The sequence below is a fragment of the Microtus oregoni genome, unplaced genomic scaffold, assembly GCF_018167655.1.
Source record: "Microtus oregoni isolate MIOR12 unplaced genomic scaffold, Mior012 000003F_ref0000135, whole genome shotgun sequence".
Lineage (NCBI taxonomy): Eukaryota > Metazoa > Chordata > Mammalia > Rodentia > Cricetidae > Microtus > Microtus oregoni.
In genome coordinates this window covers 7,251,077-7,262,123 of record NW_024543062.1, presented here as the reverse complement: position 1 = coordinate 7,262,123, position 11,047 = coordinate 7,251,077, and the positions used below count along the sequence as shown (strand labels likewise).

Sequence of the window (11,047 nt, the reverse complement as noted above, 5' to 3'; positions counted from 1 at the left end):
GTCTCTTGTCTCCGCCTCCCCTAGCATTGGAGTTCCAAGTGTGTGGTCAAATGCACCTGGCTTTCCATGTGAGTTGGGAGGATTTGAAACTCAGGTCTTCCTGCATCTCCAGGAAGCACGCTTACCCACTAACCCATTGCCCCAGCCATGTTAACTAAGGTCTGGGTGACCCCTTCTTCTTGGGAATGTTCCCTTCGAGCGTAAACTTTCAAAGGTGTATATGAACTTAAACTTCCAAAGCCAGATAAAAGAAGCTTTGCCTTGCAGAGCTCTAGGCCCCAGGAGGGTCTGTGACCAGGTGGACTTGGAAGGCCAGGGTGGAGAAGGCATAGAGAGGTGTGTGTGTCTGTGTGTGTCTCTGTGTGTGTCTGTGTGTCTCTGTGTGTGTCTTTGTGTGTGTGCCTGTGTGTGTCTGTGTGTCTATGTCTCTGTGTGTGTCTGTGTGTGTCTATGTCTCTGTGTGTGTCTGTGTTTGTGTATGTCTGTGTATCTGTGTGTGTGTCTTTGTGTGTGTGTGTCTGTGTCCTTCTCTGTCTGTCTCTGTTTCTTTGTGTATGTGCCTGTGTGTGTGTGCCTGTGTGTGTGTCTCTGTATGTCTGTGTGTCTGTGTCTCTCTGTGTGTATGTGTGTCTGTGTGTCTGTGTCCTTCTCTCTTTCTCTCTCTGTTTCTTTGTGTATGTAACTAGGTGTGTGTACCTGTGTGTGTGTCTCTGTATGTCTGTGTGTCTGTGTTTCTCTGTATGTCTGTGTGTCCGGGAGGTGGCTCGCAGTCCTGAGGATGAGTAGAATGTCCTGCTGACGGAAGTGATCATATTTTATTAATCAGAGGGAAATGTATATGTAATTATGTGAGATGAACTCCGCAGGGGAGTTCTTTTCTTTATGATATCTGAAGGAATTTATAATTATTTCCTAGGCTTACAGCATCCCACGTGTGGCCTCTTTGCCAGGCACCCCCTCTTTCAAAGGATTATTCAAGATTAGCACCCAGTAAAAGCTGATTATAAGCCACTGGGTTGTTGCTCCTGACTTGTGCCCAGAGTGGAGCTGGGAGACCACACAGGTGCTAGGGGGGCAGAAGGGAAGCTGGAGAAACCCCAGCTAGGTGGATAAATAATGCTTAGAGGAGGAGTGGGCTGCTGGGGGAGGGGTGGCACCCAGACCCGTGTTCCTCTCTGACATCAGGGGTCAGGGGCTGGGGAGAACTGTGTTGGTAGTGTGCTTGCTCTGTGAACATGAGGTCCTGAGTTTGACCCCCAGAACCCAGGTGGAAAAGAAAATGTTGGATGCGATGACATGGGTTCACAATCCCGGCGCTGGAGAGAGGTAACAACACTGGGGAGACAGAGATGGTGGATCCTTGGGGCTCAAAGACCAGCCACCCTGGCTGAGTAGGTAAACTCTGGCCAATGAGCAATCTCGTCTCAAAAATATAATTGAGAGGCGGCTTGGCAAGTAAAAGGTGCTTGCTGCCAAGTCTGATGACCCTGATGGTCCTGGTGCCCACACAGTGGAAGAAGAGAGAGCGCTGATTCCTGAAAGCTGACCTCTGACCTCCACATACACACACACTATGGCACGTGCCCACACACATCACACGTACACATCCCATTCTGGGGTGACAGGAGCAGAGGTTGGGGTTAGAAGGCGTCTCAAAGTGGGTTTGGGGTGGGGAAAGGACCCAGGTGAGTGGCTGGGGAGCTGTGAGATCCTGTCCAGGATGAATCTTGCAGGACCAAGAGCCTAGACAGTGTGCTGAGAATATCCTGGAAGTTTTTACGACTAGACAAGGCCAGATTCCAGCAGAGTCGGGGGTTATGGGAGTGAGCTCAGGAAACTCCACAGAAGGTCTGAAGATAGAAAGTGCTCATTTGCATCTGCCTCCTTTGGCAGCCTGGACAGGGGTGGGTGACTGGGTGAGGAGCAGTGGCCCCACCCTGCTCAGTGGACACTCCGTAGACTTCTTGCCTGAGCTTGTACTCGTGACAAAAGCAAGCTAAAGGAGGCAGGATTTTTTGGCTCCCAGTTTGAGGACACAGTCTGTCACTAGGTGGGGTTGTCATAGCAACAGGAGCATGAGGCAGCGCTGCATCTGCAGTCAGAAAGCAGACAGGTGAACGCTGGTCCTCAGTTCAGGACCCCAGGCCGTGGGATGATGCCACCCACATTTAGGGTGGGGCTTCTCACCTCCATTAACTAGTCTAAAAACTTCCTCACAGACATGCCCAGGGTTTGTCTCCATAGTGGCCCTAGGCCCTGTCGGGTTGACAGTCTTAGCTGTCACAACTAATTGTGAAACTCGGTCCACCGCTCCAGCCGGCTGCTGTGTGTACAGGGAAGAAAGATGATGGTACCTGGACCATGGTGTTCCTGGACCCATGGCCTGGCACTGATGACTGCTGACCTCTGGAGGAAGCAATGGCCACAAGGATTCACCTCTTCTCCACAGGCACCCAGAAGAGCCCGGAAGAGAGCAGAAGGCACAGCCAGTTCCAATGTCTTCTCGATGTTCGACCAGTCCCAGATTCAGGAGTTTAAAGAGGTTGGTCAGTGGCCCTGGGGACATTGGGCACCTGTATTCGCTACTTTCTTTCTCCAGCCACGACATGCCTGGAAAAAGCAACTCAAGGAAGTAAGGGCTAGCTCCTGCTCACAGTCTGAGTGTACTGTCTGTCAGGGTTGGGGAAGGTGTGGCGGCAGGAATGTTAGCTGCTCACACAGCGTTCAGTCAAAAAGCAGAGAGAGATGAAGGCTGGCGCCCTGCTTGCTTCTCCTTTTCATTCAGTGAGAAACCCTGCCGGCCCATGAGAAGGTGCTGTCCTCACTTAAGGTGGGTTTTCCCTCCTGAGTTAACCCAGTCTAGAAAACCCCTCACAGATGCGCCCAGAGGTGTTTCCATGGTGATCCTAAATCTAGTCAAGTTGTCAAAAACAGACGAACCATCACAGAGGATTACCGGGATTCTCAGAGGTTGTCCACAGTGACTGCCCACACTGTTATCATTCTTCAAGGTCTTCGTGGCTGCCTTTACGCCTGCGGAGGTGGCTCGCTGCTCTCTACCTTCCTTTTCTGAGCCTCAATTTCCCTCCCCAAGCTTCAGTCTCCCTCGCTGAGCCTCAGTTTCCCTCTCTGAGTCACTGTGTTCTTGAAACGAGACAAGGAGTGTGGAGTCCCAGACCACTTAGGGTAGAGGCTGAGAGAGGGTGGACTACAGTTCCCAGGATGCTGTGTGCACAAACTAGGTTGGAGCTCTGAGAAGCTGGGGCTCCTCATTGAGAGTCCTCCTGTAGTGGACAGCCAAGGACACTCTGGAGAGAGGGGGTGGGACCGGCTGGTCTGGGTCGGCCCTGGTGGCTCATGGTCCGTGTCTTCATCAGGCCTTCACTATCATGGACCAGAACCGGGATGGCTTCATTGACAAGGAGGACCTGAGGGACACCTTCGCCGCACTGGGTGGGTAAAGCGGAAGCTGAGGCAGTTTGGGACCTTGGGTTTGAGAGGGAGCTAATGGCCAAAGCAGCCACAGAGAGGGGCACAGTGGAGGGGAAGGTTTCTATGGGGCAGGAGATCTTGGTGGCTAGGGAGAACATCATGAGATAGTTTTTGACAGTGTGCAAAGGCCCTGGGGCACTGAGAGGTCATAAGGCTGCGGTAGTACGTGCCTGTAAGCCCAAAACTCGCACACCAAGGCAGGTGGAGTTCGGGTTCACGGGTAGCCTGGACTACTTGGCCAAACACTGACTCAAAATAAAATAGTAGAAAGCTGGGGTTGGGGAAAACCTGGAGCTGATTAACTAAGGTACCAATATGGGTGGAGTTTTGAGGTCCTGGGAACCTGAGTGCCCACTGGGACCATGCAGAATCAACGGTTCCCATGTCCAGGAATGCATGAGACCTGAGGCTCCCTACACACTCCCACTTCTACTTCTTCCAGCCTCAGTTTGCTTGTCTGTTCATTTGTTGTTGTTGTGCTAGTCTGTGAAAGGGAGCTGCAGAGTGGCTCGCTCTGCTTTCTGGGAAGATGGATGGATGGACGGATGGATGGATGGATGGACGATGGCTCTGCTTTCTAGGAAGATGGATGGATGGATGGGTGGATGGATGGAATAATGGATGGACAGATGGATGGATGGACGGACAGAAAGGGGGGCGAGGGTGGAAGCAGCAGCCTGTAGACTCCAGTGTTCTCCCTGAAGTTTCCCTAGTAGATAGACAGTGCCCGCTGGAGGTGGGTGGAGCAGTAGAAGCAGGAGACACTGAGGCTGTCCTTGAACTCGTCCCCTCTCCCTCTCCAGGTCGCATAAATGTCAAGAATGAGGAGCTGGAAGCCATGGTGAAGGAAGCTCCAGGGCCCATCAACTTCACAGTTTTCCTGACCATGTTTGGGGAGAAACTCAAGGGTGAGTGAGGATTTTGTGGGCCCAGGGGAGGGCTGGGAGCGGGAAATAGATACACCCACCTGCTTGGCCCTTATGTTATATAACCACGGATGGAAACATGGTAAGATTCCCAGATACTATCCCCTGGCTGTACACATTGGCCCAGATCCTGCCTCAATTTCCACCTCTGTGTACACAGTGGAGAGCGCTGTGATTGACCCCTCCCTTGTGATCCTTCTGCCCAAGTCAGGACAATACCCACCCACCCACTTCTACTCCAAGTTCCCCTTTCTACCTGTCAGCTTTGTCATCCTCCTGTTCTAATCCTGCCCCACCTGGGATCAACTTGTGGCTGACCCCACTGCTAGGCTTGTCTTGTTCTGTTCTGGAGTCACTGTGGTCTCCACGGAGAGAAGTAGGGAGCTCTTCTCAGTGCTGAGGAGTGGGAGGATGTTCACTGAGTTTGTGATGGCTGCCCCTGTTGCCCCAGCAAAAGAAAAGTTGAATAGATCCAGTTATAACTGCTCCATATTCCTGAGACACAGCTCCAGGTCTGAGGATAGAAGATGGGTCATCTCTGATCCTCCTCTCTTTGGCTCTGGGAACTCCCCTGCAAACACATCCCTGAGCTCGGGGGTTCTGTGGTGGAATGGGGCACCCTGGGCTATGGCTGCCCCTAAACTTTAGCAATAAGATCTGGCCTCCCTCACAGAGTGAGGCAGTGAGAATGAGTGGGCTAATTTGTGTTCTGTATTTTAGTAGAGCCCTTGCCTAGCATATTCACTCAGGGCTGGGGTGTGGTTCAGGTGTAGAGCCCCTGCCTAGAATCCCCCAGTGAGGGGCTGGGGTGTGGCTCAGTGGTAGAGCCCCTGCCTAGAATCCCCCAGTGAGGGGCTGGGGTGTGGTTCAGGTGTAGAGCCCCTGCCTAGAATCCCCCAGTGAGGGGCTGGGGTGTGGCTCAGTGATAGAGCCCCTGCCTAGAATCCCCCAGTGAGGGGCGGGGTGTGGCTCAGTGGGAGAGCCGGAGGATGGTGTCTCTAGCCCTGGGTGACCTGTGTGTTGGAGATGAACAATAGTTCATTTATGGCCTCTTTTGGGTGCTCACAGAAAGGGGCACCACTTTCAGCTGTGATGACCTGTTTTACAGACAAGAGATTGAAGCACGAGGCTCACTTAGTCTGTGGCTAAGTCAGAGTGACGACCGAAGCCCCGCTGGGGACCTCGAACTGCATCTTGTTCTCATCTTTGCTGGGGTTCCGGGCCTGGGGCTCCAGCTGGGCCTGTCATGCAAACTTGTCTAGGGCTGCGTGAGAGGCTGGCAGCAGGGAGGGCAGTGGGCTGGGACGGGCACCATCGCAGCCGCAGTCGTTAATTGAGACAAGGAGACGGTCCTTTGACTGCCCACAATGGCAGGGAGCCACCACACAGGGCTTTTTATGGGTCTCCCAGGTTTCAGAGCAGAGGCCCTCTTTGGGGACAAGGCAGGGAGTGGCTGACTGAGGTGAGCGTCCCACAGCCAGGCCAGAGCTAACAAGATTCAACACTTGATCCCCAGGAAGATGATGGGAGCCAACTGTGGACCTGTTCCAACTTCCCAGACTCTTTAGAGGGACACGGGGTTTAGCTAATTGATAGAATTGGGAAGCGGTGGCCTTGGAGGCTGGGGCTCCATCCAGCCCCTATCAGCATCCCTGCACCTTTAGCCTCTCCACCTTCAAGCTATCCTCAACTCTGCTGCTAAGCCCACCTGAGATGGACTCACTGGCTCTAGTTATTATTCAGAGGGGACGAAGCCCTTATTCCCAGGAGACAGCTTGATAGAGAAGACACACAAGGCTCTGACCCATTCTGATAGGGGACACACTCATCGGCCTGGCATATTCTTACAGGAGAGAGACACAGGTCCCTCATGTAGTCTGATGAGGGAGGCACAGAGCCCTGACTTAGTCTAATGGAGGAGACACAGGCAGACCTGACTCATTCTGATGGGGGAAATAAGTGGGCTCCGCCCCAGTCTGATGGGGAGACCTAGACAGCTCTATGTCCATGTGGTGAAGCCCAGGCCTAGAGCTGGGATTAGAGCAGGGATGGATTGGTAGCTCTGATTCATTGACTTTATTAAAGTCTATCTGCTAAGCTGTGTGGTGGCACATACCTGTAATCCCAGTACTTGGGAGGAGGGAAGCAGGAGCATCAGGAGTTCAAAGCCAATTTCAGCTATACAGCACGTTCTAGACCAGCCTGGGCTAGATGGCATGTAGTCAAAAACAAAACAAAACAAAACAAAAACTCCACCACAACAAAAAACACCAGCAGAGCAAAACAAAATAAAATTCCAGGCCATTAGCAGCTATCAGCCAGCTGGTCCTGTACATAGTGTGGCAAACAGACCTTTGACCTCTTGGCAGTGCAGGGCCTTGATGGAGGGAAGGGCTTTCCAGGTTCAACTCTGAGTCAGGTGTGGGCCAGCATGATTAGGATAAAGGCCTGACCAAGGATTTCAGGGCACCTGCTTCCATCCGGGTAGACACTGAGCCACACTGCAGCCCCTCACTGGGGGATTCTAGGCAGGGGCTCTACCACTGAGCCACACCCCAGCCCCTCATTGGGGGACTCTAGGCAGGGACTCTACCACCAAACCATGCCACCAGCCTCAGATTCATTTATTTTGGTAACAACTTTCTTCAAAGCCACAAATGTGGTACAATAGAAACTGTTCGAAGAGCCTGGCAGTTTTACAGAAACCTAGGTGCACTGCGTACATTTAGTTGCAAACAGCCTGTTCCATTGCACATAGATTCCCCAACGGAGCATTCGCTGTGCTCTTCACTCTCCTGACAGTGGCCCCCATTTCACAGATGAAGAAACTGAAGCTCAGGGAGGTCAGGTGACTTGTCCAAGGTCTCAGAGCTGATATGATTGAATGACCACTGAGGTCTGGGGGTGAGGAAGCAGCAACCGAGAGATTCATTCTTGACTCAAATTGTGCACAGAGGCTGTAAGTGAAGGGAAAAGACCTCTGATCATGGGGCTGAGGTTGGACTTCATTGGTTAGGTCTTCAAGATCAGGTCACCCTAGGTAGAGAGGTGGGCCACGGGCTGGGTGACAATGCAGTCGGAATAGTTCCTCTTGTGCCACTTCTGCAGCTTTGAAGGAAATTGTTACTGAAATAAATAATTCAGAGTCTGTGGGGTGTGGCTCCGTGATAGAGCTGCTGCCTAGAACCGCCCAGCGAGGAGCTATGGGTGTGGCTCAGTGGAAGTTGGGGTAGTTGCCCCTTTTTCCTGCTCAGCTTGGCACCACCTCTGAGAGGTCCTCACTACCCTTTTGTTCTCCCTGTCCTGTATCTGCGATCTCTAGGCACGGACCCGGAAGAGACCATACTGCATGCCTTCAAAGTGTTTGACACGGAAGGAAAAGGCTTTGTCAAGGCTGACTTGTAAGTTCTCAGCTGAGGCACGCCAGAGTGGATGTCAGGCCTGCCTCTTTCCCCCTCAGCACTCCCCTGAGCAGGGTTAACATCCATCCAGTGGCTAGAGGCCACAGCCAGGCCAGCACAGCTCCCTCCCTCCCAGGCCTTGGTGCCCCCCTCTCTCTGTGTGTGAGTGGATGGGCAGTGTGGCATGGGCCGAGGAGTGCTTCTGAGTGTTGGGGATGGAGAAGGGTGGGGGGCCTTGAAGGATGCGTACAGGTTGTCCAGTGTAGGGCAGGAATGGCATTTCAGATGTGAGAACAGAGCGTGATTCCCGGCTTAGTGTGCTTGGACTACTAAACTGGCCTGGGGGCGGGGGGAGAGGAGTAGCCTGGAGCCTGGAAGAAGCAGAGTGGGGTCTATGGCCCGTGGGTATGGGGGTGGAGTGGGAAGGACTGGCCAGCAAAGATCCGGAAGCCAGGGCCAGTAGAACACCGAGCTCGAGGAGAGGACAGTGCCAGATGGGGACATCAGTGCCCAGCTCAGCTTGGGATGCCTAAGTAAAAAGTGTCCATGGGAAGCTGTTCTGCAGGCCATCGGGCTGCCATCACAGAGATGGGTTCTGCTGTGGTGGCCTGTGCCATATGCACACAGGAGGCACAAAGAGCCAAGGTCAGGCTCCCTGGAAACTGGGTTAACCTCCAAGCTGTCCCTTCCAAACCTGGCTGGTGAGATGGCCCCTCCTTAGCCAGGATAGATGGGTACCCAGTGACAGCCATTCTTTAGGAGTTCAGGTGTTGATGGGTCTGGCCGTCCACAGGAGCTTCCCCCAGCAGGGTGGAGGAGAGGGCGGATAAAGTCTGGTGGAGACACATGTGCATGTCCCTTCTTATATACTGTCTGCTGAGGCTCTGAGTCAGGCTTCCTGGAGTGCAGAAGGACTACCAAGGGCACATCAAACCAAAACCCTATCTTTGAGATCTGTGGCTCATTCTTGACTCTAGAGGAGCCAGGAAAAACCCTTGGCATGACTGGGACTCCCAGGAATATGAAGATAGCACTGAGGTGGGCGAGAGGAAGGGGCACTCATTCTGGCAATGGAAGGGACAGTCCTGGTCTGTGGGGACATAGAACACAGGGCTGCTGGCCAGACAGGCCACAGAAGTGGATCTGGTTGAAACAGAGTCTCTGCAGAGTCCATAGCTTTGGCAACCTGGAAACTGTGACTGTCCCATAGTAACAAACAATGGAAAATGTGTGTTGCTCCCTAACCAGGCAGGCCTGCCACCGCCGGCGCCGGAGCATGTCCTGAGAGCAGAGGCTCTGCTGAGCTCTCTGATCCCATGCTTGCCCACAGAGCCTCCTGAAGCTTGCAGGCCCCTTCCCAGTTCTCATGCAGAACTGAGTGCTGGCCCCACCTCCAGTAATTTCCCCCCTGGATCCCAAGGAGACAGCCCCAACCCTGACACATCCTCCCTCTGGGATGGCAGGCAGATTAGAAGCCCTCCCAAGCTTCGGTTTTCCCTAGATAAAGGGGATTCTTGCACTAGTAGCCGAGGAATCAAGTTCTAAAGAGACCCATGGGAAGACTGGGCTGCAACTTCCCGTGATGCTCTTGTACAGTGTGACGTAGTCTGGGAAATGCTGGTCGGCTGACAGCCAAAACAAGTTGGAAGAGGCACCAAGGAGAAGCCAAGGTGGGGCCAGGCTGGTCGTCCCAGCTACTCTGAGGTAGGAGAGGCAGGGCCAGACAGAGTCACAGAATGAGTTCAAGACCAGCCTGGGAAACTTAGTGAGTCGTCTCAAAACAGAAAGTAAAGAGAAACCAGGTGGTGGTAGTGCAAGCCTTTAATCCCAGCACTCGGGAGGCAGAGATAGGCAGATCTCAGAGTTTGAAGCCAGCCTTGTCTACAGAGTGAGTTCTAGTACGTCCAGGGCTACACAGAGAAATCCTTTATTGAAACTAACAGCAAAAACAACAACAGAAAGCAAAGAAAGAAAAAGAAAGAAGAGAAAAGAAGAAAGACAAAGTAAAGAAGACTAGGGACATAATTTGAGGGTAGAGTATCTACCTTGAGTGATTCAGTGAGGGGCTGGAATGTGGTTCAGTGGTAGAGTACCTGCCTAGAATCCCCCAGTAAGGGGCAGTAGAGCATTCCCCTAACATGGCCCAGGTCCTGGGTTCCATCCCTTGATAAAAGACAAAGGAGTCTGCGCCCACCCCCCCAGCAGTCTAGGTTGATGGTTAGCAAACCCTGGGCATTTCAGTGGCCTTCAGGTCATGTTGGAGTCTCAAAATGATTTCATTCTGTCCCCCATGGTTGCTAGAAGAGTACAGGTTGCCAGAGAAGCAGTTAGGACTTAAAGAGTTGCTTTGGGGCTTGGAGAATCAGCCCTAGGCTGGGGTCCCCCAGGCCAGAGCTCCCCTAGGAACCTTGTGGCCACGTGGCCACCGGGCAGCTCTTCCACAAGACCTGATGGCTTCTCTCCACCACCAGCATTAAGGAAAAGCTCATGACCCAGGCTGACCGCTTCAGTGAGGAGGAGGTATGTGTGGGCTTTGAGGGGATTCCTATAGATTTCCTGCTCTGATTCCTCTTTCTTCCACCTCCCCCATCTAACCTGACCCTCTGCTCCCTCTCCCAGGTCAAGCAGATGTTTGCAGCTTTCCCACCCGATGTCTGTGGCAACTTAGACTACAGGAATCTGTGCTATGTCATCACACACGGCGAGGAGAAGGACTAGAAGAAGCCCCTCCTCCATACCTGGAGTCAGCCAAGATTGGCTGGGTGGGGGGACCAGCACATGGCTCCCGTTGCTAGTGTGTGAAGGGAAAACAGTCTCCATCACCCCCAGAACCCAGGGCTGAAGTGGGAATAAATATCACAGAGACATCCATCTGGGTGATGTTTGCGTGGTTAGTGCTCTGGTCGGGAAGACAATGAAACATTCCCCTCCTTGCTAGTTTTTCCAAAACGTTTGGGCCTCTATTTCTGCTCAGCTGTTCCTGATGAGCTGGGTTTAGAAGTAATGGATGGTCTTAATGCCCCCATCTGGCCCATAGGGCATTGTCTTCATTGATGAGGGTTTTATTGAGCACCTAGCGTCTGTGAGGCGCCTGCATGAGACAGGGTTGCTCATGTGCAACCTGAGGGTCATGAGGACCACGGGGAGAAAGATCCTCAGATGGACCAAAGCTGGGACACGAGTGGGGAGGAAGGTGGGACAGAAAGGGAGACACTAGGGAGAAGCAGG

The 11,047-nt window shown here is 53.0% G+C and overlaps 1 protein-coding gene across 1 annotated transcript; it reads left to right on the top strand.

Moving 5' to 3' along the window:
* Positions 1-2,491: 2,491 nt before the first annotated feature.
* Myl10 (myosin light chain 10) lies at positions 2,492-10,537 on the top strand. The gene is made up of 6 exons (XM_041648938.1): positions 2,492-2,542; positions 3,291-3,453; positions 4,296-4,400; positions 7,741-7,819; positions 10,291-10,339; positions 10,439-10,537. Exons 1-6 carry the CDS (start codon positions 2,507-2,509, stop codon positions 10,535-10,537), a joined length of 531 nt encoding a protein of 176 aa, XP_041504872.1. The 5' UTR covers positions 2,492-2,506.
* Positions 10,538-11,047: the final 510 nt, after the last annotated feature.